This window comes from Nanorana parkeri, unplaced genomic scaffold, assembly GCF_000935625.1.
Source record: "Nanorana parkeri isolate BGI_ZX_2015 unplaced genomic scaffold, ASM93562v1 scaffold545, whole genome shotgun sequence".
NCBI classification, from domain to species: domain Eukaryota; kingdom Metazoa; phylum Chordata; class Amphibia; order Anura; family Dicroglossidae; genus Nanorana; species Nanorana parkeri.
The window spans coordinates 131167-158080 of record NW_017306813.1 but is presented as its reverse complement, the minus strand read 5'-3'; the positions used below and the strand labels follow the sequence as shown (position 1 = coordinate 158080).

The window sequence follows — 26914 nt, the reverse complement described above, 5'->3', positions numbered from 1 at the left end:
AGAGAGAGAGAGAGAGAGAGAGAGAGACCATGAATGCAACCTGACCAAATATCAAATAAAAGGAATAATTGAGGAGGACAATTATTAGGAGAGATGTTTTATTACACATAATGTGTGTGTATGTGCTGTATGTGTGTGTGTGTATATGTGTGTGTGTGTGTATATATATATATACACATATACACACACACAGCAGATTTAGACAAGTGGTGCAAGTGTCTGCTTTTGCTGAAAATAAACTTCTGATCCTCCAGCAAATTCTAACACCTACATGTTTCTGTGGATGCGAAGGCCAAGGAAACTGATCTTTTTTCCCCTCCTCCTCATTTGCAGAATTACCAACTGTGATAATTCATCAATATTCATAGCCTTGTGTTTTAACACTTTCACACCCAGCGTGAACGACACCGTTCAGAAATAACATCAGCGCCCCCCCCCCTTCCATCGTCAAGTAATGAAGAAAATTGCACTCAACGCTAGAACTTTGACACGTCTCGGCAATGCGGTGACTTAACTCTTGAACCGTTGTAGCGCTTCCCGAGCGCACGGCGAATGCTTTGCTGAGACTTCTGTAGAAGAGTTAAAGTCTGGAACACTTTAGTTTTCTGCTCAGGGCTTGAATTTTTACAAAGGAAACAATTGTCATAAAACGTTACCTCCTTTTTTAAATTGCGCCGCGTTGTTCTCTAAAATCCTGTATTATCTGGTATTAAGGAATAATTATGGCTGCATTCTTCCCTGTTATATAAACATTTGCAAAACCATGATGCGGTCTAATTTGGCCACAAACAATTTGCGAATTCTTTAGTAGCTTGGCAAAATATATATTTTTTGTGTGCAATTTATACATCTTAAGAATAGCAAATGTTGCTGTGCGTCACCAATTTTGCAAATGATTTGGTCCGGGAATTACAATTGTATTAGTATTTTGTGTCTAGTAAATACGCACGGTTGGCATTTTCGCAGGATCTTAATGATGATGTCCGGGCAGGTATATAAAAAAAAAAAATATGTAAGTCTGGGATATGTCTATTAAAAAATCCTTAAAGCATTTTTTTACCTTAATGCATTCTCTACACACACACACACACCCACCCACATAGACACACACACACACGCACACACACCCAAACACTTACCTGTCACCGCCGTAGGTCCCCAAAGCAATCCTCCAACCCGAACTTCCTGGTTGCGGGGGAGGAGATTGAGGGCAGAAGAGCCACAGGCTCCTTATGCTGTCAGTCAACCTCTTGAGCGGAAAGGAGGAGTGTGGCCTGCGAGAGGGCTGTGCGTGTCTATGGAGGCCTGCAGAGAGAGGGATAGCAAAGTGATGTCATTCAAATATTGGAGACTTACTGATAGGAGGAAAGAAAAAGGGCTTGGGGAGTTGACTCTCTTAAAGCCATCGGTATTTTTAGTCATGCCTTAAAAGAGAACTATAGGGTAAGTGGTTTTTTTCCCCCCCCATAGTTCTTTTTAGGGTCAAGGGGGGGACATATACTAACGTCCCGTCACCCAAAGCTCAGTATATCGCGGGCTATTGCCCACGATATACTGAGAGCGCCACAGCCGGGACGGATCCCAACAATACTGCTGCGTGAGTGACAGCTGGCTCTACCTATCTAGAGACCGAGCCAGCTGTGCCCGCACCCTCCCCGTTCGTTTCTCCAGTCAGCGCCGGAGGATCGGAGAGGGGAGGGGGGGAATCCCTGCGGTGAGGCTGCTCCTTCATTGTCCAGTCAGTAGGCTGGTCTGCTTTGTAAGCTATTCTGCATAAGAAAAAGTGAGAATAGTGAGGTAATTGACCTGGCTGTGCTGTATGGCAAGCGGTAGCTGGATCACAATACTGGCAGAACAGATTTACTTATGTTTTAGCATAAACAATACACATGTATTTACATCAGCCTTGCATTTGGCCAGGGTTACTCTGTAAACTGAATGTTTCCAAATCCTTTGATTCTGTGATAAGAGATCATTCGCTAGTTTCAATGGTCCCAGACCTCAACAGCCCGGTTGGATTTTGCCAACTGATCACAATTCTTGAGACAAGTGCCTAAGCATGGACTCTTCCCTTGTACTAGTGTCAGTGTTTCTGTACTGGTTATCATGCCGTCAAGTCTTTTGGCCACCTTGTTGTACCCGTGGACACCTCATTGTTAACTGCTCTTGTGATGTATTGCGTTTGTTCTGGTATGTCTGAGATCTGAGCTCCGCCAAGAACTATGTGTACTAATTCCACTGTGTGTCTCAGGTTCTGAGGTTCGTCAGAGAATGGAACAGTTTGACAGCCATGAAGCAGCGTGTAATCCGGAAGAGCGGTCTGATCTTTACCAGCCCTGTCCTGGCCGTGGGTGAGATCTCCAAACAGCAGTCAGCGCACGTCAGCACCAAGAGGTACATAGGAGCCTCTGCCATGTCAGACGGGCACTGCCCGCTCTCTGAGCATCTCACATCAGCAGAGACTGCAGAGCAACAAATGAACCTTCTAGTGAGGACAGGATTAAGGCACTTACATTGGAGTAAATTACAGGTCTTGCTAGAAATTGAGTTTTTTGTGTATAGGAAAAGAGATCATTTATTCAGGTCTATAAGAACAGCTCTAGTCTTTTAATCCATCTACAGTAATCACAGTTCCGGCCCTGCTTTATCGGGTCCTTGCTTATTCTTCTTGTGAGTTTACAAGGACACTTCCCATTACATGGGTGGATAAAGGGGGAAATCTTAAATAGCAGCAATTTGCATTTGGTTACAGCCCAAAAATAATATATATTGCAGCTAAAAAGCCCTTAGGCCTCGTTCACACCAGATACAGTGCGTTCCGTCCCGATTCTGGCCAGAACGCATCGCATTGCGGCCGGCTCAGTATGTTGTGGGGCAGGAGGGGGCTGGCTACGGTGCCATTCACTTCAATGGACAGCCACGCCCTCTGGCCGCACAGTATCGCAAGGCACGATCAAAATAGTGCTTGCAGCATTTTGTTCGGACCAGACCAGACCACAGGCATAGTGTGCCTTGCGATTCCGTGCGGCCGATCGCATTGCGGCCGGAGGGCGTGGCATTCACTTCAATGGACCGCCACACCCCCTCCTGCCCCACAACATACTGAGCCGGCCGCAATGCAGTGTGTTCTGTCCAGAATCGGGCCAGAACGCACTGTATCTGGTGTGAACGAGGCCTTAGATGTGGTGGCTGTATTAGTTTTCTATTATTTTCACCTGGTGATCTGGCCAGTAGCAGTCAAGGGCTGTAATTCTAATGCAGTGCTGTTCCTGCACTGGGTCACTTCTTGCCGTGATCTCAGCCCCGGAAGGCTCACCCCCACCACCCAAAGAGCAAGGGAGATTAGAGGTCACGTGACTGTTGATAAAAAATGTAATTAAAAGGTATTTACACAACAATGTTAATATATTCAAGAGACTGACATATCTATGCTAGAGGATGCCATTGGCCGGTTGGTCTGTGTAGCCTTTCCTTCTACTTTATCCTTCAGTTGAGTGCTGTATCTCTGTCCCACCCATCTATGTGAACCCTTATAGTGCAAAATACATTATAAACCGAAAGCTACTTCATCTTATTCACAGCAATAGAGAATAATGACGAACATTACAAATACCTTTGTTCTCATAGTAAAGTGTCCAGTATCCACGGCTGTGAAGGGTGGGGGCAGAAAGCTAATGGGAATAGATGAACCTACCTTTGAATGCTTGACAGCAAGTCTCCAGACAGGAGCCACTGTCAATCATTATTGGGAGGCGGGGCTATGGGGTGTCAGCCAGGCTAACTAGACGAGTGCAGGCTTGCCATGCTTTTGCATTGGAGTCCTGCTGTATCCTTTCAACTGGGCATTTCAACTGGGCATGTCTCTCAACACTACCATAGGTCTGAACTGGATTAGCAAACAGAACAGGAAGGGCGGGAGACTGGCAGGATAATCAGGTATTTGTGGTGTTTTTGAAGACACTTGACACACAAAGCAGACATTGAGTATACAAAGCCATTTATTAATTGATTTAGAGTACTTTTTATTTTTATGTGTACATACACTTTAAGAGTAGGCGCTGCCATCTAACCCAATATTTATTTGTGTTTGGGTTCACACTGTTAAGGAACCACATAATAAACCCGATTAATTTTTTTGTCTACGCCTACACGGGAAGCAGAGAGACCTGTCTTCATTTTCGCAGTCTATGAACCCCGCGTGAGGCCGATATCGCCGTCTCCCCGCCGCGTAACATTCTAAATGACGTATCGCAAATCCTTGCAGCAAGCCTCTAACGTCCAGCTCTGAAGGTGTTTGCTTTCCAAATAGGAACACATTACCTACTTTCCTGCTTTCTTCCAAGTAAAAAATTTAAGATCACCTTTTACAAATAGGGAATATCAATATTTAAATACAGAAACAAAGAGCAAAACCAGATCCGATAATGTGCTCATGATAAAGTGCAAATACCACACGGCACACAAAACATTAGTCAGCCTAATGGAGTGTCAGACACATATATGTAGTTTGTTTGATCGTGTTTTCCTCACAGGTACCTGACCAAAGAGGATGTTGCAGCTGCTTCATTAAGGAAAGTTCAGAGCAGCGGGGGGAGCGTGCGTCTTGTCAGCAGGGAATGTACATCGTCAGTCAAAGGGAAGGTGTCTGTGGGTACAGCTGCAGGACCCCCCACCCGGTAAGTGCTATGTGCTCTGACAGTTGCCGTGATAAACCCGTGTGCTGGTTTTATTACTGCTCCATTTTTCACACTTTAAGGTTTAAAATAAGTGTTTTTTTCTTCACAGAAAACCACCAGTTTTCACATTGCAAAAAAAGCTTGTCTTCAGAAAGTTATCTAATGTAGTTTACTTTCCTCCCATCCATCCTCCCAAACTCTTTCCCAAAACTCTCCACTCCTCTCCCTTCTCCATGCATCACCCTTCTTCCTTGTCCTCTTTTCTCTCACCTCTTTTCTCTCACCTCTTTTCTCTCTCTCGCTTATATTTCCTCCTCTTCCCTTTTCTCCTCTCTTCTACTTTTTCTCCTCTCCCCTCTCTACTTTTCTCTGTCCTTTCTTCCCCTCTTTACTTTCTCTCATCGCTTCTCCTCTTTCTTTCTTCCCTCTCTTCTCTCCTTTCCTCTTCCATTCTCACCTCTTTCTCTCCATTCCTCTTTTCTCTCACCTTTCTCCTCCTCTTTCCTCCTCTCTTATTTCTGCTCCTTTTCCCTTCTTCCCTCCTATTATCTCCATTCCTCCTGCCTTCTCCTCTCTTCCATATTTAGTTCTTGCTCTCCTCTCCCCTCTATTTTCCCTTCTTCCCTCTATTCTCTCCATTCCTCCTGCCGTCTGCCCCCTTTTATATTTTCTTCCTGCTCTCCTCTCCCTCTCTTCTCTCCTCCTGCCTTCTTCCCTCTATTATCTCCATTTATCTCTCCTTTCCTCTACCTTCTCCTCTCCTCTATTTTCTCTTCTCTCATTTCTCCTCTACCTTCTCGTGTCTCCTCTACTGTCTCACCTTTCATCTCTCCTCTTCCCTCTCCTTTCTTTCCTTCCTCGTCTCTCTTCTACTTTCTCCTCTCGTCTCCTACCTTCTCGTCTCTCTTCTACCTTCTCCTCTCTCGTCTCTCCTCTTCCCTCTCCTTTCTTTCCTTCCTCGTCTCTCTTCTACCTTCTCCTCTTCCCTCTCCTTTCTTTCCTTCCTCGTCTCTCCTCTACCTTCTCCTCTCTCGTCTCTATTCTACCTTCTCTTATCTCTCTTCTACCTTCTCCTCTCTCCTCTACCTTCTCTCCTTTCATCTCTCCTCTTCCCTCTCCTTTCTCTCCTTCTTCGTCTCTCCTCTACCTTCTTGTCTCTTCTACCTTCTCCTTTCTCGTCTCTCCTCTTCCCTCTCCTTTCTTTCCTTCCTCGTGTCTCTTCTACCTTCTCTTCTTTCATCTCTCCTCTCTTCTCTCATTTCTCCCCTTCCTTGTCTTTTCTCTCTTCTCTTTTCCTCTTATGCTTTCCTCTCTCCCCACCTGTGCTATAGTTGCCGTAAATTAGACTCGGCATAAAACTCTTGAAGTGTAAACTGTTGTAGGTCATCACAGTATCACCACTGCTAATGCCTCATATCGGAGCGACTTAGGGTGAAAGTCTTTCCCTTCATTAGTCAACTCGGTACACTCAAAATGCACGTTTTCAGGTCTCACTAAGATTCCTGGTCAGGCTTGATACCCAATGGACAAACTATGGATGCATCTAACACTTGTATTTTCAGTCTATTGAGTAAGGCAATACATTGGATCATTTTAATGTTCTGCTTTCAGCAGCGACAAGCACAGTACACTTCAGTGCGTTATATGAGCTCTGCCGATCAGTAGGAACCTTGAACACTTTATTTCATAAAATCATTTTTTATTTTATGAAATAATGAAAGCAAGTCAAGCATTGTCATGACTTGCATGAAGATATCCGATGAACCACACATCTGATACGGTGAAGGGAAACGTTTAGTTTGGAATTTATCTTATTTCTTTTTTGGTATATGTTTGTAAATAGAGCATTCTGTTTTTGGTAGATAATTGGGGGGAAAGGCGGGGGTAACATTTTCATAGGGACACTGCTGACATATGGACACTGCTGACCGGATCTGCACATCTGCCACCTGACCCTGCAGGATTTTAGTGATTTTATTTTTTTAATATGAACAATGTAAGTGAGCAGCTTAACCCTTTCATAACCAGAAGTAATTGACGCCTGAATGCCCAGACCAAATGTAATGTGCATCGGTTAACTTTGGTAACTCTGATAACTTATTTCTGTACCTGAAAGTTTTTTGTTTTTAGGTTTTTTATAGGAAACATAGGGATTTTGTCTGTGAAGGTTCTCATTCATCCAGGTCATGGTATATCTGTAAAAAAAAAAAGTCAAGGCAGCAGGACTTGCTGTATTTTTCTTGAAGATGTTTCACTGGACATCCAACCAGCTTTCTCAGAATGACTTGTAAAAAAATGATCTGGGAATAAATATGGTGAATGTGGCTCCAATCCACATACTCTGTTAGTCGCAACCAGGTGTTGATCACATTTGCAGAATTGGAGCTAGAAGGTGTTATTAACCTGCCCAGAGAGAGGTGTTAAAACCGCATTGTATATGGTTTGTTAATGCAAATGCAATCAATACCTGTTTGTGACTAACAGGTTATGCGGATTGGAGCAACATTCACCCTATTTATTCCCAGATAATTTTTGTACAAGTCATTCTGAATTGAGAAAACTGGTCGGATGACCAGTGAAACATCTTCAAGAAAAATACAGCAAGTCCTGTTGCTTTGACTTATTTTTTACAGATATATAGGGCTTTTGTTTGCTACCATTTTTTATGAAATACTCTAATTTACAATTATAGACAAATGTTTAAATAATTTTTTTTAACATCCATGTATTATTTATTTACAGCACGCTATAATATAAATGTATTTCTTTCCTTGTGCACAGTGCATGCATAGAGAAATACATTGACAGCTTTAGCAATATACTATGTTATAGCTGCATGATCACATATTCGGGATCTATGGGATTTGATTAATCTTAGCAGTAATCTTAGCGGTTAGCACTATTGCCTTGCTGCATTGGGGGTCCCTGGTTTGAATCCCACTATATGTATGTGGTTTGCATGTTCCCCCTGTGCAGGCGTGTCTACAAAGACATGCTGGTAGGTTAATTGGCTCCGGTCTAAATCGGCCCTGTATGTATGCGAGATAGAAACCTTAGATCGTAAGCTTCTTGAGGACAGGGACTGATGTAAACATGCACTATGTAAAGCGCTGAGTAAATGGTCAGTGCCATAAAAATACTTATTTCAACAACAATCTTCCCTTTCAATTATATAAGCATGTAATATATTCTATACACGTTATTTGCCTGTAAAAGCCTGCATTGTGTAGACATCCAAAAGCCCTAAGACTGCTGTTGGGTGCCGCCATCTTGTATGTGATGCCGGCAGACTCAGAGCTGTCACTCAAGTGACACTCTATAGCAGGGGTAGGCAAACTCCGGCCCTTAACCTGTGTAAAACTACAAATCCCATAGGGGAATTGCAAGACTCTGACGGCCCAGGTGTGACCACCAGAGGCAGATGCATGATGGAATTTGTAGATTCACTACAGCTAGAACGTCAGTTTGCCTCCTCCTTCTCCGGCAGGTAAGATTATGTAAATAGGGGAGGGGAGCTGTGCCAGCACAGAGAATAAAAAGACACTCTTAGAAAATGAGGGTGCTGTGACAATAATGGAGAGAGGGGGCTGTGCTAGGGAACTGTCTAGTCAATTTGTTCAAGTTAAAAGGAAAATTGCAGGTGAATAAAAATAATTTATGGACCTTCCTGCAAGCAAGAATTTAAAATACCTGATTTTTCTTTACTTGCAATTTGTGCAGTTGGTGACAGGGTCTCTTTAACAAGCAAAGTCACTGCAGTGGAACGAGTATGCAGCCTGTGAGTGAGATAACAGAGCAGCTTCCATCAGAGGCTTCAGAGATAGGCATTGTGCTTTGTGACAGTTCCTTTGGGATGAGTTTGCTAAGTTTTAGTGGCAGCTTATTAATGCGGAAAGTTGTGCATGACTGGCAGTGCCCGGTGAGAGTGATTGACACGGGTCTGGCGAGAATGATTGGCAGCGCCTGGTGAGGAATGATTAATGGGAGCTGCTGGGTGCCGACTCTCAGGAAGGCACTGATAGACAGTGTGCTGGGTAAAGGGAGGGCTGGAGAGCATTTGAGTTTATTTTAGGTGATCATACCCATTTAAGCTGGAAATAACCTGAGATTGGAGAGATATCTCTATGAAGTGAGAAATGAGCAGCGACCACGAATTAAAGCTGAGCAGATAAGCTGCGATGGTCCGGCCAGGGTGCCTTCATTTAAGTAGAACTCCAATCATTTTTTTCCTTGTATATATTTTTCTTCTTACTTTTTTCCTCTGGTATATACAAAAAAATGTATTGCGAATCTTTACTTGCCTACTGCAGCGCCTCTTCTGGCAGACGGGCAGTCATGTCGTTCTGTCCATTCCCAGCCTGTGGTGTACACGTCACTCTAGGGGGGCGCATCATCACACAGACCGGGCTCACATACCCCAGGACTTAGCGTCGTTCCCGTGGTCACAATGCTGGAGTTCCGCTATAAAGCATAACTGCTGGCAAAAACATCTCGCTGAAAAGGTAGTGGATGCTTGGAACAGATTTCCAGCTGAGCTGGTGAGCCAGTCAACAGAAAGTGAACTCAGACATGCTTGGGGTAAACAAAGGTCAGACTCGGTGGACCACCCGATCTTTATCATCCATCAGCTGGTCTTCTATGGCACTTGTACTGATAGAATATGAAGGCTGCTATTTCTGACCACCCCTTCTGCAAATGCTAGTTGCCTGGCTGTCATGCTGATCCATTGGCTTCAGCCCTTTTTAAGGCACTGACTCAGATCAGGACTTTACTTTTTATTCTGCGTGCTGTCCCGTGTCTGGTAAAACCAGTCGTCCAATATTCCGATTAGGATGTCAGCTCCCCATTTTCCACATATTGCATTTCTTTTACAGCGACGCATTGCATTTACTGTGTGTTACATCAACAGACATTGGGCATTAACTGCTCTGCGTTGGGGTGTCATTCATTTTGTTTTTTGTCCTGATGCATTAGTACAGTAGAGTGCAGGCCGTCCCTACCGTATTTGCCTCTTGAGACAGCCAGGAGAAGGGGGTGGCCGCTGGCAGAGCAGTCAGTCAATCGGACAGGAGGTGGCGGCTGACAGAGCAGACACGACCAGCCGAGCCCTCCCCTCCTGAGATGCCGCCTGAGGATACCGCTCAGGCTGCGGCATTATGTGGACGCCCCTGGTAGCACAAACCCACAATGCTTGGCTCTGTATTAAAAAGTGTCAGGCCATTTTTTACTGTGTTAAGGTGACACTGTCAGCCCATTCAAGATTAATAGGCTGCCTTAACACACTGTGTTGTGTTGCAATTGGGCACGTGTGTAACACTACGCATAGTGTGAATGGACCCCTAAATGAACTTTTGCTATGCAGCAGGGGGCAGCACAGTGGCGTTGTGGTTAGCACATCTGTCTTGCAACATTGAGGGTCCCTGGTTCCGTTCCTAGTCAGGAAACTACCTGCAAGGAGTTTGTATGTTCTTCCTGTGCTTGCATGGGTTTACTTCGAGTACTCCAGTTTCCTCCCACACTCCAAAGACATGCTGGGAGGTTAATTGGCTCCTTTCTAAATTGGCCCTCTATGTATGCATGTGAGATAGGGATCTTATATTGTAAGCTCGTTGAGGGCAGGGACTGATGTGAATGGGCTCTATGTAAAGCGCTGCGCAAAATTGTCGGTGCTATATAATTACCTCTAATAAATAAATAAGGACAAAGCGATAGGTTCACCTTTCTGCGCCCCCTCCCCAGCTGCACATACTCGCCTTCCTCTGCCTCTCCACTCAGCTGCCAGGAGCATAGAAAGGTAGTAAGTCCCGTGTAAGCTCTAAATTGCTCTCATGTGACAGAGCCAGGTGCCTGAGTGGCCAATCACCAATCACCAGAGCTGTCATGTGGGAGGAAGTTCAGAAAGTGACATGTTCCCCTATACCTGGAAGAACCAGGAAACTGGGTTGAAACGGGTGGGGAGTGAACCTGCCAGATGCATGCACCTAATGCCCACCTCCTGCCGTTGAACAGACTGATTGGTTTGAACTGATTGGTAGAAACAGTAAATCATAATCACTGTGCAGCACTTTAAATCAAGACACCCAGTCTGCCTGTAATGAGCAAATATGGCTGCTCTCATGTCCAAGGGGATAATGCAGCTCGGACTACAATTAGGAGACAATGCGGAGCAGTGTCACCCTATAACAGGAAGTGCCCGGGCAAGGACCGTCATGGCAGGATCACAAATTTTTTTTTTTTTTTACGAGAGCTTCAGATTTAAAAATATTTCAAGTAATTTTTGAAATGACATTAATATGTTAAAGCTTACATGAGATTTTAGTGACGGGGTTGCCTCAAGCTGATAGTCAGTTCCCTTTAACAGTTCATAGAGATGTGGGGTGAATTGGGGTGCGAGCCGTTCATCCTAAGCTCAGGAAATAAGAAGCTCTGCGAGTGTTTAGTGCTTCCATGGTGTGCGGTGAGCACTGGTAATAAGGAAGCCGGCGTTGTCTTAATTGTTCAGTCCTCCATGTAATGAACTTTGCTCTCTATATTAATAACGATTGGGAGAGCAGAGGACTGACCTGCTGGAGCTGTGAAATTCAGACTAATATCCTGGCACAGACACCGTAATGAAAAGATAAAGCTGGCCGGATTGAAGGGATCTCTGCCAAACATTTCACAAACTTGTGCGCAGAATGTATGAAGAGTCATCACACACACCAGCAGAACTCCTATTACCAGTACTGGGCAACTCACTGGAACCAGACGGCCATTGTGCCAAAATATGAACGCTGGGATTTGGGCTTTTTTTGGTGCATAAAAACTCTCATTCAAATATATTCCTAAAAAGCCTCTTACAAAGGATACAAACAGACCTTGTGCGCCTCAAATGCCTTTGAAAACCCAAATATTATATTGCAAAAGTAGCAGTGACATCATCACTGTGCTGCACAGAAAACTACAGGAGGGGGCGGAGACAAGACCACTTACCCTGAGGTCACATCAAGACCAGTCACGCCTCTGATGACAAATCACCAGCAGTGAAACCTATCATTAAAAAAACACACTCTACCTTTATTGATAAGACGCTTGTTATTGTGACCAGATGATGTTATGGTTGAATAAAAGAGTTCTTCTTCCTCGGTGTGAAGGAAAAACACTGCTCTGGGCACAAACTGATAAAGAGACTCTTCAGTCTCTAATGATGTCAAACAGGCAAAATACACCTGGCCCCATCTACCAAGTCTGCAGGAGATATCTCTTACAGCCCAAGCAGATTGGCACCGGGTGCATTTTGGTTGACATCATTAGAAGCTCCAGAGAGTCTTTATTTTTTGGTCCGACAGGCAGTGAGTTAAAAGATAACTAAACACAAATACAAAAATGTAACACACTGTATGTGAAATGTAACACACTGCAGCTCACCAGTCCTCATTCACACAGCGAAGAGTGGGGCCGTATCACGTTGTTTCCGGGAAGGACAGTTGCTGCGTGTGATTGTACGCAGCAGTCTGTTCTTCCCTATGGGAGGATGCGGCCGTACGCTCACCCGAGCTGTACATCCGTGCGGGTGTCCATACACGGACACCCGCACCCAAACGGATATGCAGTTCGGGTGAGCGTACGGCCGCATCCTCCCATAGGGAAGAACAGACTGCCGCGTTCAATCACACGCAGCACCTGTCCTTCCCGGGAATGGCCCGATACTGCCTTGCACGTCACACGGATCTGTACGGGCTGACTCTTAGCTGTGTGAATGAGGCCTTAGATGTGGTGGCTGCCTTAGTTTTCTTGTTTCAGCAAGTACAGAAAATCCCTGTTGATTTTGCTGGATACGCCATGTCCTGGTTACTTCCTGTGAGCTGAACTAAAAGCAAAAACAATGTTATCTTACTTGTGTAATTTACTAATCCCATCGCTCTCCACTTAATGGAGATGAACACAGGCAGACATAGTTGGAGGTCCAGCCTGGGGGATAGTAACCATGGCTACACTCACTCATCCACTGTATCTATGGAGGGAGTCATGGTTGCTCCCCAGGCTGGACCTCCAACTATGTCTGCCTGTGTTCATCTCCATTATGTGGAGAGTGATGGGATTAGTAAATTACACATGTAAGATAACATTGTTACAGGAAGTGTGTTATTCACAGGATCACCAGGTGAAAATTAAAGAAGAAAAAAGGAAACTAATGCAGCCGCCACATCTAAGAACTGGCAGGCTGCAACCTACAGGTGAAACTCGAATAATTAGAATATCGTGCAAAAGTAATTGCAGTAAGTTCTGCAAAAGGGGCCCAAACCAAGTACTGAGTACATATGCATGCTTGTACTTTTCAGAGGTCCGATATTGTTCTATGTACAATCCTTGTTTTATTGATTGCATGTAATAATCTACTTTTTTGAGGTTGTGGATTTGGGGTTCTTGGGGTTTTCATGAGCTGTAAGCCATAATCATCACAATTATGACAAATCACGGCTTGAATTATCTTGCTTTGCATGTAATGAGTCTATCTCATATATTAGTTTCACCTTTTAAGTTGCATTAGTGAAATAAATGAACTTTGCACGATATTCTAATTATTCGAGTTTCACCTGTATTATATTCTGAGGTTTACAAAAGCTTTTAAATATTCAGCTTGAAGTCCACTGCCACCATGTATAACCGCAAACTATACAAAACAACAATGTTTCTGATCATTCAGTATTTTTTTTCACATGCAAATCTAAAATTCAGGAAATAGGAAATACTAATGACGTTACAGATGACCACCAGAGGGAGCATTTCTGAGCTGCCATATTAAATGCAATAATTAAAACATGGAAACAAGAAAAAAGAACACTGAAAATGTTATTAAAATGTAAAATTCAGGTAAAAGTTACATTTATAACACATAGAAGGGGATTTATCAAAACCGGAGCAGACAAAATCTGTAACAGTTGTCCATGGCAACCAATCAGCTTCTGTCTCTCATTTTCTAAGCTTGAGGCTGGGTTCAGCCCTCGGCGACACCCGGGACGCGCGATTGTGTGCTAGTGCACACATCGGTCGCCACACAGCCCCATTGATTTCAATGGAGTTACATCCACGCGGCAATCGCTAAACAAAATGTACATTTACCTTTTTTGCGACACACTACATGCAGCTTTTTAGGCCAAGATCCTGTTCAATAGCATGGGCGGGAAACCGTGCGATCCAGCGGGCGTGACTGGGGTGCCATTAGAAAATAATTGCACCTCCAGCGCGATCTGCTGTGGTGGACGACTCCGTGACCGCTCCGGCTAGCCACATGGTTTTGTGCACGATTGCCGCATGGTCAGGAGTCGCCCAGGTGTGAACCCAGCCTGACTGTACAAACTGAAGAGAGAAGCTGATTGGTTGCCATGGGCAACTGCCCCAGATTCTATCTGCTCCAATTTTGATAAATTGCCCCCAATGTTTACTGTAGGTTTGCTCTTAACCCTTTGGTAGTCAAAGGCCATTGAAGCCTATGTGCGCAGATGAGGTGGCGTCAGTGTGCATTACTCTGTGTCTAATTTGCTTAACAGAATTACATTTAAGTACAGTTGGGGCTTGTCTTTGTTACACAGTTGTCGTAAATGCTCCGCTTATGTTGTGTTTTTTATTATAAGATGATAATTTGGTCATTTCTAATGTATTTTTAACAGTAAAATGATTCGCTTTCCAACTTTTTTTGGACTGACTTAAAGTGACACTAGACTCAGGAGTTAAATCTTAAAAATACATTCAAGTAACTTAACTATTAACCACAATGTATCTTATTTGTGTATCACTCGGCTGTAGATCCTCCAATCATCTCTGAATTGGTGCTGACACTGTCCTTCCTTCTGGAGGGGAGCTACTTTTGTTCCCCATGGTCCCTGTGTATGTTGTAAAGTAGTCACCGCTCCAAGCTCACTCCTTTGATGGGCTACAATCTCAATACAAATTGGTAAACTAAACGTGAGATTGTAGTCCATCCTGGGAGCGAGCTTAGATCGGTGGCTACTTTACAACACACACAGGGACCATGGGTAACAAAAGTAGCCCCCCTCCAGAAGGAAGGACAGTGTCAGCACCAATTCACAGATGATTGGAGGATCTACAGCCGAGTGATACACAAGTAAGATACATTTTGGCTAATAGTTAAGGTTTTTGAATGCATTTTTAAGATTTAACTCCTGAGCTTATTAAAAGCTCCAGCCAGCTGTCAATGAGCCTTCCCTCTCTCTCGCTCTGTGCAAAGCACAATGACAGCTCAGCCGGCGGGCAAACCCCTGTCCTTTATGATAAAGCCCAGGTGGTGAAACGCGTGAGGGGCGTTGGAGTGGGAGAGATACTATGGTGGTGTATACCTTGTATTTTGAACTTTGCATGGAATTTACAACGATAAAGTTGGATTTTTATGATTACCAAACCCATGTGATCACTAATTGGCTGGCTTGGTGAACACGCGATTGGGAACCAGACATTGCTGTGAGCTGCTAGCTTGAAATGGGGAACATATATTGACTTTTTGGGAAATGGTACTCTACAGAGCAAAGTAGTCGCCACAAAACAGAAACAGTTTGGCAGCCAATGACGAGCTGAATCTTATTGTGTCTTCCTAACCTCCTTAGACATTTCCCCATCAGAATTCACAGTTGTGCTTTCTTTCTGTTGTCATTTCAAAGCTCAATGAAGGTGAATTCGTTGTATTGTAGAAGTGAGGAGTCAAGGAATGAGAGGAGAGTAAGACCCTGTTTTGGCCTTGCAAGAGGGGGCTGGGACAGATACCAATGTGGTGTAATGTCAGTTCACCAGTCGCTCTCCCCATCCTTCTCCATACTGCAGCGACCTTTATAGAAAGGAGTCAACCTTTAAATGAAAATGAAATATTTTCAGGCGTCCTGTGCTTTGTGGATTTTCCCTAACCAATAAACAATACCAGGAACACTTAAAAAATTAATGTCAATCCGTCTCTTCTTTCACTGTTCACAAAGTGTAAATGAATAATTTAGCAGCGATCTTGTTTTACGAGTGTAAATATAGCTCACAGACTATGCAATATGCGCACATTAAGCTGGAGAGCGAGGGGGGGCCTCCCAGTAAGACTGTGTTAAAAAGAAATGGATGGAGACTTTAATGGAAGGAGCGCGATGGGCGAAAGCCACGATATCACAAAATGAACAATTTATCCTTGGTCTTGCTTCCTGTACCATTTTATGCCTCTTATTAGTTTCACAGTGTGACGTCGTAATAAGACAGTGATTATTATGCAGGCCTCTTTAAGCCAAACGGTTTTCATTTCTCCTGCGATTACTCATCCCCTATCCAACCATGTTTCCAATTTTAGGACGGAGAGTGCAAACGTTCCAGGAGCCGACGGGGCCCGGGCGGACGGAGGGGAGGAAGACCCGGCTCAGCAAGGTTATCTGCAGGTGCTGGACGAGGCCGGGAACCCTCTGTGCGTGCGCTGCCAGGAGCCCTGCCCTCGCGCGCTGGATTCCACGCCTGCCTGGGATTCACGCTTTTGCTCGAGAAAGTGCCACGATGACTTCCTGATCCGCTCAAGCCAGAGTTACATGAGGGCGAAGGTTTTCGAAACTGAGCACGGCGTGTGCCAGCAGTGCTGTTTAAATGCACACGAGCTGTTCCTGAGTGTGCGGGACGCACCCAAGGGCCAGAGGAAAACGCTGCTGCAGAGTACCTGGATGGCACAGCTACCGCTAGACCAGGTAAGACCAGAAGCAATTTCCCCCCCAGTAAGAAGAACATAACGGGGCAGCTCACAGGAAATTAGATTTTATTCTACGCTGGTCCATTTTAATAGTCCAGAAGAGAAGATATATTGAAGGGAATTCATTAAAACTGGAGCAGACAAAATCTGGAGCAGCTGTGCATGGCAACCAATCAGCATCTCTCTCTCATTTTCAAATCTTAACTGAACAAACTAAAGAGAGAAGCTGATTGGTTGCCATGCACAGCTGCTCCAGTTTTGGTAAATTCCCCCCTCTGTATTTTAGCTGCTCTTTGGCCTCGCGCAGATGCGTGTTTAACCCCTAATGAACAGGTCATTAGGGGCCAGACCAAATTAAGCAGCTTCTCTTGAAGCCCAACTCCAGCATACAAAATTGTTTTTGATTGTGTTCAAGCAGTTCAAACAGGATAAAGAGCTCACCAGCACTCCAAAAGTTCCTTGAGTAATGCTCCTTTATTTGTCATAAAGGGTCATATCACCATGTATGGTAAGGTTTCTGAATATGTTCAGTTCCTTCATCAGGCAAACAAAGCTATAAATGGTGATATGACCCTTTATGCCAAATAAAAGAGCATGGAACTTTTGGAGTGCTGGTGACCTCTTTATCCTGTTTGAACTTGACAATATTGCTATAAACAATTTCCCTGCCTGAATAATTTTGCAATTTTTTTTTGTTGTTTAATGTATTTTTTATATATTTGGTCCACTGCTGTAATACATACATTGTTTGTGTTTTAATACATATGGACAAACAAAATGTTATCTTGTTTTCATTTTTTCGTTTTTTTTTTTGCTGTGTGACAGCTGCAGCCTGCTGGCTTTAGCTGTCAGTGTGCTTCCCTCTCTTTGAGAAGTGTCTAGAAATAGCTGAAGCCAGCAGGTTAGTGTGTAAACAAGCCCATGTGATCAACCTAATTGGCTGTCATGTTGTGCACATGATCTGGAATATTTAAAAGAGAACTATGGGGTAAGTGTTTTCCCCATAGCTCTCTTAAGGGTCACGGGAGGACATATACTAACCTCCTCCCGCCACCCAAAGCTCAGTATATGGTGAGCTACAGCTCGCCGTATACTGAGAGCGCCGCAGCCGGGACGGATCCCGGCATTACTGTTGAGATCATCCAGCTGCGTGAGTGACAGCTGGCTCTGCCCATCTAGAAGCAGAGCCAGCTGTGCCCGCCCCCTCCCCCATCCAAACCTCCAGTCAGCGCTGGAGGGGGGAATCCCTGCGGGGAGCCGTGACTGACAGTCACCGCTCACTGCAGGGAGACGATTAGAAAGTGAGCGAATCGGCGACATGTTTCTGCGCACTTCCCGATTGATAGAACTGACCTTTGACAGCTTCTTTGTCACACGTCGGCTCTAACCATGAGGATGGGTGGAAATCACTCGCCTCATAGTTCTCCTTTAATGGAGACTGGTGCTGGGATAAACATAGAGGCAGCCACTCCTGACCACCACCTGGAAATGTTAGTCACCTGGCTGTCCTGATCCAATCATTGCACCATTTTGTGGGTCATAGGACCCAGAATGCAGCAAGTAAAGTCAAAGCGCAATCAGAACTCCTGATCTGCAGACTCGTGTGTGGAATCAATAATTAAAGGAATGTTCAGGATATTGTATCAGCATGGCACCCAGGCAGCCAGCATTTTAAGAAGGGGTAGGTCATCAGGGACAGCCTCCATGTGTCTCTGAGGACGGATTTAACACTTTTAGCATTGCTTTTTCATACTAAAAATAAATAAACCACAAATAACACTTTAAGCAGAAGCTCTCCCGTTTAAAGTGAGCAGGACAGACTGCGAGCCAAGAGTAGCACATGCTGGGACTTCCTTATCACAGTGTCTGCGATAGGAACTGTCTGTATTGACCTGCAGCTACCAATCAGATCGAAGATCTTCCATCCTCCAGCTGTCTGCTTACAGCGCGGGTTCACCTGCTGTGAGGCACTAGAGACAGTTCCTATTTTCGACGTGATAAATGAGGCCCGTATCAATTAGAGCAAGTCTGTTTCCATGGTGACAGGATGCCGGCTTTTATCGGTAATGAAAGCCGGCTGAGATTTTCAGGTCGCTCTAGCAAGTGCCGAAGAACAGAAACTTTCTGCATTACCTGCGGCAGACATTAAGAATCTTCCTTTCAGGTATTTAGATAGATTGTGGCTTCACTTTGCTGCAGCTCTTTGAATGACGGTGTGGAAGAAGAGTCATTTGGAACCTCAGTCACCACCAGTTGTCCCCCTACAGTGGTTAGCTACAGCATTTGAAACATTCCCTGGACCAAGCAACATTGGGCATGCCTGCTGAGCGCTGAAACCTCCCCATTCCCTAAATCCTTGCCCCCATTCGCTGAGGCAGTTGGTACAAGGGCTGTCAGATCGTACCTCCTGAGGGTGACCTGCCATTCCTACTGAGAGAAGGTGAGAAAAGTCCGGTCATACTTGTACCCCAGTCTTGGAACTTCTGGAACACCTTCTTGGCAACCTAAAAAGTAACACGGCACATTCCATTCTATTCTGCAATGTACGGGGACGCATACGAGGATCTAGTTATCTGTAACAGACGTATGTCACATGGTGCTGCAGTTCAGAAGTATGACACTTTTTTCATTGTTACGATGTGAGGAACTCATACTCTTTGTGTCGTCCTCCTTGTAGTTTGGCAATTGTAGTTGCAGTGAGAAGGGACGTACAACAATCCTAACCACCTGATCACTTGTACTCTCCCATTCCCCTGACAATAGCTGTCAAACGCCAGTTTTAATGGGATCCACAAAGAGATGTTGCTGTTCTACAACATGAAGCGGGGGGATCCAGGCTGGTACTGGCCCTGTTATGTTTAATGTCTTCTGATGTGCAACAAGACAAATGATGTGTAACCCATCCCCCCTTATCCTCTTTCTTTCCCCCTCTGTAGCTCAATGAACTCATCTGCAACCCCACTGAAGGCCACTTTTGGCAAGTGGACCACATTAGGCCGGTGTATGGTGGGGGAGGTCAGTGCTCGCTGGAAAATCTGCAGACCCTGTGCACCGTCTGCCACAGAGAGGTACGTTGTTCCTTTTTATGGTTATTCAGTCTTGAGTGTCTTTAACCACTTCAAGACCAGGTGTTTAGACCCCCTTCCTGGCCAGGCCATTTTTCAGTGTTCAGCGCTGCGATACTTTGACTGACGTTTATTCCGTCATGCAACGCTGTACTGAAATGAATTTTATACCATTTTTTGGGGACAGATAGGGCGTTTACTGATTGCTTTGGGTTAAATGTAATATTAAAGTAGACCTGAATTAGAACATGTTATAGATATGTTAATTGTGCCCAAGCAGTTCTCTAAAAAATAAATAAATTAAGTTTTGTATTGAATTCCTCCTGAAAAATAGCTGTGCACGTCCTGTGCCTTGAGTCTCATAGCTGTATATCTGCAGTTTGACATCTAAGGCACTGCTGCCTCTGACTGCTAGTCTCACCAGATTTAGAGTGAGATTGAGGTAATGTCAGTGCTGTGCTGCTCACCATTCTCCTTGCCGGAGAGGAAGATGTACCTGAGGCCCTGCAAGAATCTCCCTGCTTCTGCTGTATTCAGTCTGTGGATCTGGGATTTCCTCCACATCTCCTGTTGCTGTTTATTTATTCCCTTACCAGTCATACGATCATCAGTCATCAGGGGGAAAGCTGTGACATGAGGAAGAAATGCTCAGCTCCTCTAACAAGATGGCTGCCCCCAAACAGAAAAACTTGACAGAACAAGGCATGGTAAAAATGGGGAAACTGCATGCAGCCCATAGGCAATACGGGTGACTAGGGACGTGCGTGTGCTTGGCGTGAAGGAAGATCGCCTGAACGTGCATAAAACTGGCACATCCATGTGTTGGACTGACCAGCTGCGGCCGGGGCATTCCCTGCTCCTTTGTTACGTGTGGCTGCAGGATGGCGAATGCCCCAGACACCGCCTGGGCTGGAAAAGGGGACCGTTTTGTGTGGGCTCAGGCAAACTCCGTATCACCAAGCCCACGCACATCCCTACTGGTGACCAGTCCTTTGCTCTTTGCTCTTTGCTTGTCTTTTCTTAGGACACAGCTTCCACAGTTACATGGATACATTTCTTTCACCGAAGTAGAGCTGTAAAACAGGAACCTAAAGGTGGCTGCAGTGGCATCACAAAGGGGGTGCGACCCGCACCCGGGTGCCACCATTGAAGGGGTGACACCAAAATGACTGGTCATGGACCGAGAGCCCGACAGCGTCAGAGAGGAGGGGACCCGGCGGCATACCTCATCCCGCCGGGTAAACGTCCCCTCCTCTCTCTGCTGGCGTCCATCACCAAGATGACCGCCGGCAGGCGCTAATAAGACGACCGTGCATGTGCGATGACGTCATCATGCACGCGCGTGGCAACGTCACGTGCATGGGTGATGACGTCACGGCGGGGTGTCACCCGGGCTCTGCTCCGGGTGTCACCCAACCTTGGGACGAGCTGTACCGAATTTCTCACCACGGGTATAGCAGGACATCATGATCTAAGTCCCTGTCTGCATATGTGCTTCAGTTGTGAATGCCTTCAGTTGTGAATAAAAGCGTATAGATTACATTGTATGTCGGCGGCTGTCAGTATTTGTTATTGTAAATGTCAGTGACATTGTTAGTGTTACTGCGTGTCACAATTGTCAATATCGGGGTCACTGAGAGAAATAAACTCGCTGTTTGTATTAGCGTCTAATTGATCGCAGTTTCTGTGCAAGTTGTTTTTTCTTGTTTCTACTTCATTAGTCTCTTTATGTCTTATGCTGCCAATAGCGGTACGAGGATGTCACGGCCGTGTTATGTATGGCGAAGTCACACTCCGCATCATTATTGGCGCTGCTTTGTGTTTACACTTTTCTGGTTCCATCATATAGACATGGAAAACGTCCTCTCGGTAAAGACCGACTCCACCCAAATGTGATTTCTCCACAGGGCAGGATTGGATCCCCGGCTTAAACGAGGACTCCGGGCAAAAGATGGAATTCAGATATAAGAAATAGGTGTTTAGCTGTGTCTGTGTAATTTGGATGCCGTGATTGGCAGAAGAGCTAACAATCCACATCAGATTTCTGTCTGTGATATAAGGATTTCTATGTCCAGTGTACAGACCCATATTCAGCATTGGTGGTCAGTCTAGGAGTTAGTAGCTAGGGATGCCTGGAGATGGCAAGTTAATATAATGTGATAGTATCTACTGCAGGGGTGAGCAACTCCGGCCCTCCAGCTGTGCTTTAACTACAAATCCCAGCATGCCTGTAAATGTCAGTCTTGCAATGCCTCATGGGACTTGTAGTTCAACAGGTGGAGGGCTGGAGTTGCCCACCCCTGATCTACTGTATATTTACAGTATATATATTGCAGTGTATATTTAGAGATGTTCACTTTTAAAGGGGCTCAGCAGAAAAATGCAATGCAATCCTTTCTGTAATAAAAGGTTAAGTTCACTCCGTACTCCTCCCCAGAACCCTCAGCATGCAAGCATTGGGCTGGCTCTTGGGAGGAGTTGGGCAAATATCAAAATGTCTTGATAGGTGGATATCAGTCTGGGGGAGTGGGCGTTTCTAGCCAGGCTTGATTTGGATCCAGACCCCTCCATAGGTAATACTGAAATGTCATGCCGTGCCTCCATGATTTATATAGATGCAACCCAATCATGGACAGAAAGGGGCGAGCCAGGGAGAAGAAAGCTGTGGAGGAAAGAGTTAGGAATTATTGGATGTCCTCCAGCCATTATTGGAGTGGGCTCTGTCTGACTTGCTGCAGGTTCTAATGCATATTGTGAGGAGGTCACAGTGTGCAAGGAAGGCAGAGAAACCAATTTCAGTCCAGGAGAGGAGCCGGAACAACTGTGCAAGACTGAAGAGGCGGCCGGAGTTCAGCTTTAAATTCTAAATGAGACTGTGACATTTCCTGAGGAGTGACATTCAGAGGCAACCATTCGGTGATCCAGTCATGTAGCAGAGACCATGTGACCAATAGCTTGTCCAATTTTCTCAAGATGGATTATATATCAAAGACCCATTTAGAATTCATGTGCAGAATTAAAACTTTTTAGATTTTGTGATCATAGGTCTGTCCCAACTAAGTTCCCCATATATTGCAGTGGAGGCCTCCACTAGAGAGTACATGCTGCAGGTCCTGTGTGTACTGCGCCCTCCAGTGGATCAGACCAGCAGAGACCGGACTAGTCACCCCGCACAAGGAGAGAGCAGCAGTGACTGGTTTCACATAATTTAAGGATTAAACAGAGCACGCATCACAAAACCAAGCGCAGCACACCGGTTTATAAGTGACTGGTCTTTATTACAGGAGGGGGCGGAGACGAGAACAGCCACCAGGCACAAGGAGAGAGAGTAGTGGTGAGCGGTCTTTATTACAGGAAGCTCCAAGTCTCACACTGGATTACTGCACAGATCTGGAGGAAATACACAAAGCTCACCAAGATTCAAGAAGAATACACATGACTTGTATGAGGACAATGTCTGCTCATCCCGGAGTTCAGCTTTAGGTGGATAATAGAATAGAAGCAATGTGGCATCGGACCTAACACTGAGGATTCTCTTTGGCGTGCAGTTCTATTGTCTCTCATATTTTCAGTGAGCTGAGTACAGAGTTCCCTTCACCTCGGGCAGTCTGTAGACTTTTCCTTCTAGAATGACAGATCATGTGACTTCCTCACCGAAGTTTGCAGAGAAGTTTTGCCTTCGGAATGTCACAGACCCATATTTCCCCGGCTAAAATAACACTAATTTTATTACATAAGGCGCGGCGATTCTTCATTGTTCATCAGGCGAGGAGTGCAGAGAGAGCAAATGAGTCTCTATTCCCGTCCACACAGTAATTAGTGGTAATTATTGCCCAGAGAAAATGGGACCGGCTCAGTTCAGGGCATCAACCGCGCCGCGCTCCTTTCAATTATTCTACCACTGTCCATATCATTCCTTCAATGCCTTCGATTGATTGCCGGGTAGTGGAAGGTGACTTTCTCGCCTGGATCCGGCGCGGGAGTGGAGTCTCTGCTCTCTCCTAATTGGGGCAATTTTTATGGCTCGCCTTTGCGAAGCAGCGTGCGAGATAAAATGGAAGTGGCTCATTATCTGCATTTTCTAATTTCTGCAAATTCTCCATCGCTAATGAGGCAATTTGAGTGAGAAGCGGCAGACTTGTCCAGCGATATAACTGCCTTCTGACAACCCGACAAGCTCGGAGAGGCTTCAGATGATGAGACACTCCACGCTGGTGGATGCCAAAAGCTTTCAGCTAAGCCTTATTTACAGTGCGAGTCATTCTGGGAATAGACCGCTTTACCCAGAATCCACCGCTCCACCCCGAGCATCCTTTCACTTTTTGAATTTATTTTAGTTCCTCTGTTTTGATCCATAATGAGGATGCTAAAGGAGAAAGTCACAATTAAAGTGGACCTTAGCATCACATATATTTATTTTATGTTGAGCCAATCCATGCTGAGTACTGTGGAGCACTTCCAGGTACTTAGTACTGTGCCTTCATCTGCCTACTCTTCACAAGGACAGAACCATCTTTGCTCAGGCGTCCTCCATGGTCACCAAATACGTTATGGATAACATCATCTCAGCCTAGGTAAAGTCACCGGACTGAAGCTCAAGGACTAATTAGTAATGATAAAAGGTACACTTTTTGCTGCATCATAATCCTGACGTCCCAACAAGATGGATACACCATGTGACCAAAAGTTTGTGGGCACCTGAAGGTCACACCTACAGTATATGAGCTTGTTTGAGATCCCGTTCCAAAATCATGGCCATTAATATGGAGTTGTCCCCCTCCCTCCTTGCAGCTATTACATTCTCTGCTCCTGGGAAGGCTTTCTACAAGTTGTTGGAGTGTGTCCATGAGAAATTGGGCCCATTCTGCCAAACGAGGATTCTGAAGTCCGGTATGTATGATCTGGCTTTCAATTCGCATTCTACTAAACTCCATATCATAGGTGGAGGTGTTCTGTAGTCACTCAGGGAAGGCTGAGCGCCCTGCTTGGGATTTTAGCTTAAAGGGTTAGTTCACTTCTTTTCATAAAACAGCCCATGCAGTCAGTTTCTTGCTTTATTAAAGGAGAACTTCGAGCCGTCGTGTGACAATGAAATTGTCACACGTCGGCTCAATAGATCATCTCCCTGCAGTGAGCGGTGACTGTCAGTCACCGCTCCCCGCAGGGATTCCCCCCACCCCTCTCCAATCCTCCAGCGCTGACTGGAGGAACGGACGGGGGTGGGGGCGGGTACAGCTGGCTCTGCCTCTAGATAGTCAGAACCTGCTGTCACTCACACAGCTGGGTGGATCTCTACAGTGATGTCGGGATCCGTCCCGGCTGTGGCGGTCTCAGTATATAGCGAGCTGTAGCTCGCTAAATACTGAGCTTTGAGTCACGGGAGGATGCTGGTATATGTCCTCCCGTGACCCCTGGGAGAACTATGGGGAAAAACACTTACCCCATAGTTCTCTTTTAATGCTGCATTCCTGTAGGCCACGTTGGTCCTCTCCTGGAGCCTGGAACACCTAATGGCAGCTTCCCCTCATCTTATCCCATTTCCGGGGAGCTACAGCCATTAGATGTTCACCCCTTAGCATGACAGGAGTGAGTGCCGTTCCTGTTCAAAGGCTGTGAATGCGCAGTACACACTCAATGTAGCAGGAACACTGAACTCAGCCGCTGATGCTAGAGGGAGAGAGAGCGAGTCCAATGTCTGTAGGGCCCTGCGGATGGGATATGGAGGGGGAGTTAGAAACTGCCTTTAGAGTTTTTTCTTTAAAGGCTTCATCAGGGGAATCACCGTGGCCCACAGGTATGCAACTTGAACTCTTCACAGTAGTTCATTTACATCTACTGGGATCCTTGGACTGCATGGGCTGGTTTATGAGAAAGGTGAACAGGAAGTCAGGAGCTCACTGGATTTCTGGGAGGTGTGTTACTGTATTTGCAGCATTTTTAAAGAAGAAAAACATAGGGAAACATGAGAGAGATGTACTGAACGTGTTTAATGTTTTATTTTGCCAAGACAGACGGAGGTGCAAATCTGTGCCTGAAGGGCAAGCAGGGGGCAAAAGTCCAATCTCCAGTATTCCCAGTGGTCTCCACACAGAGGATCTTTCACAATGGCTTACCATTCCTTGTACTGCACTGTGTCATTAGGTGGAGGTGTCCATCTTGGTGGAGGCAGAGCTTTGCTTCCTCATGTCAGACTGGCACCTGACCACACTGCAGACATACAGCGATGAGGTTGTAGTCACAGGAGTACCTGGGCACCTTCACATGCATCCTCTGCTATATTTCAGGAGGAATAGATATTCCAGGTACATCTGAGGCACAATTAACATTTTTTTTATGTTCCCTCTAAGATGGCAAATCTTCATTTATTTGAAGTGTTTTAATGAGCATTCACCCTGCACGCTTCAACCTGCACTTTGCTTTTTTGCAGAGAACAGCTCAGCAGGCAAAGGAAAGGAGCCAGATAAAGAAACAATCCATGGCCTCGAAATACGGCTCCGATATCACTAAATTCTTCTCCAAGGTCTGACATTTCACTGTGATTCCCGCTTCCCTCTCCCCTGCACATGTCTTATGTGTGTCTCAGGTTTTTATGTTCTTCTGATTCATGAATACAATAAAAAGATTTATCTGGGTGAGTACCATCTGTTCACATTAATAGAGCAAGCACTAAGCCGAGGTCTTGTGAGGGGTACACGGAGAACAACGATACAATACACCTTATATCTGCCCGCTTCCGGTGTGAGCATGTCACGGTCTCAGCTCAGAAGATTAACATGGAGATGTGTCATGTAAAACATTGTATTCATACATTTTATATTATTTTATTGTACATATAGAAAATGCAGAGTGCACCTCGGGGGTCAGCTTACTGCTTGCAGGCCGGGCTCACCGCTGTGCTCTTCCTCAGCAGCCAGGTGGGCTTTGCTGCACCAAGAATTTGCTCCAATTATCGGCGGCCATACAGACACAGCGCAGGATGGAGATCACACAGAGATGTATCAGCGAAATTCTCCGACATATAATGCTCCGGAATCCTAAGTGAGTGGCGCCAGGGTCATGGCTTCATTGCAGGATGAGTTCTGTGTATGGTCAGGACCTGCTACATGGTCTGCTATAGTACTGATCGTGACCAATAAAGCAGGTCAGTGCCGGGATATAATATAGAACACTATAAAAAGGAAAAAAATACTATCGGTTTCCCTCTCTCTCTCTGTGTGCCTCTCTCTCTCTCTGTGTGCCTCTCTCTCTCTCTCTCTGTGTGCCTCTCTCTCTCTCTCTGTGTGCCTCTCTCTCTCTCTGTGTGCCTCTCTCTCTCTCTGTGTGCCTCTCTCTCTCTCTCTTTGTGTCTCTCTACCTCTCTCTCTCTCTGTGCCTTTTTCTCTCTCTCTGTGCCTCTCTGTCTCTCTGTGTGCCTCTCTCTCTCTCTGTGTGCCTCTCTCTCTCTCTGTGTGACTCTCTCTCTCTCTGTCTCC

At 45.4% G+C, this 26914-nt stretch overlaps 1 protein-coding gene across 2 annotated transcripts in view; it reads left to right on the top strand.

Moving 5' to 3' along the window:
- ZRANB3 (zinc finger RANBP2-type containing 3) overlaps nt 1–26079 on the top strand; it is a 115987-nt gene extending 89908 nt beyond the window's left edge. For both annotated transcript variants that reach the window (XM_018561810.1, XM_018561811.1), the window contains 5 exons: nt 2252–2394; nt 4533–4676; nt 15994–16375; nt 19314–19445; nt 25870–26079. In XM_018561810.1, coding sequence (XP_018417312.1) covers nt 2252–2394; nt 4533–4676; nt 15994–16375; nt 19314–19445; nt 25870–25968 — 900 coding nt within the window. In that variant the 3' untranslated portion in view covers nt 25969–26079. The remainder of the gene's footprint in view (nt 1–2251; nt 2395–4532; nt 4677–15993; nt 16376–19313; nt 19446–25869) is intronic.
- Nucleotides 26080–26914: the final 835 nt, after the last annotated feature.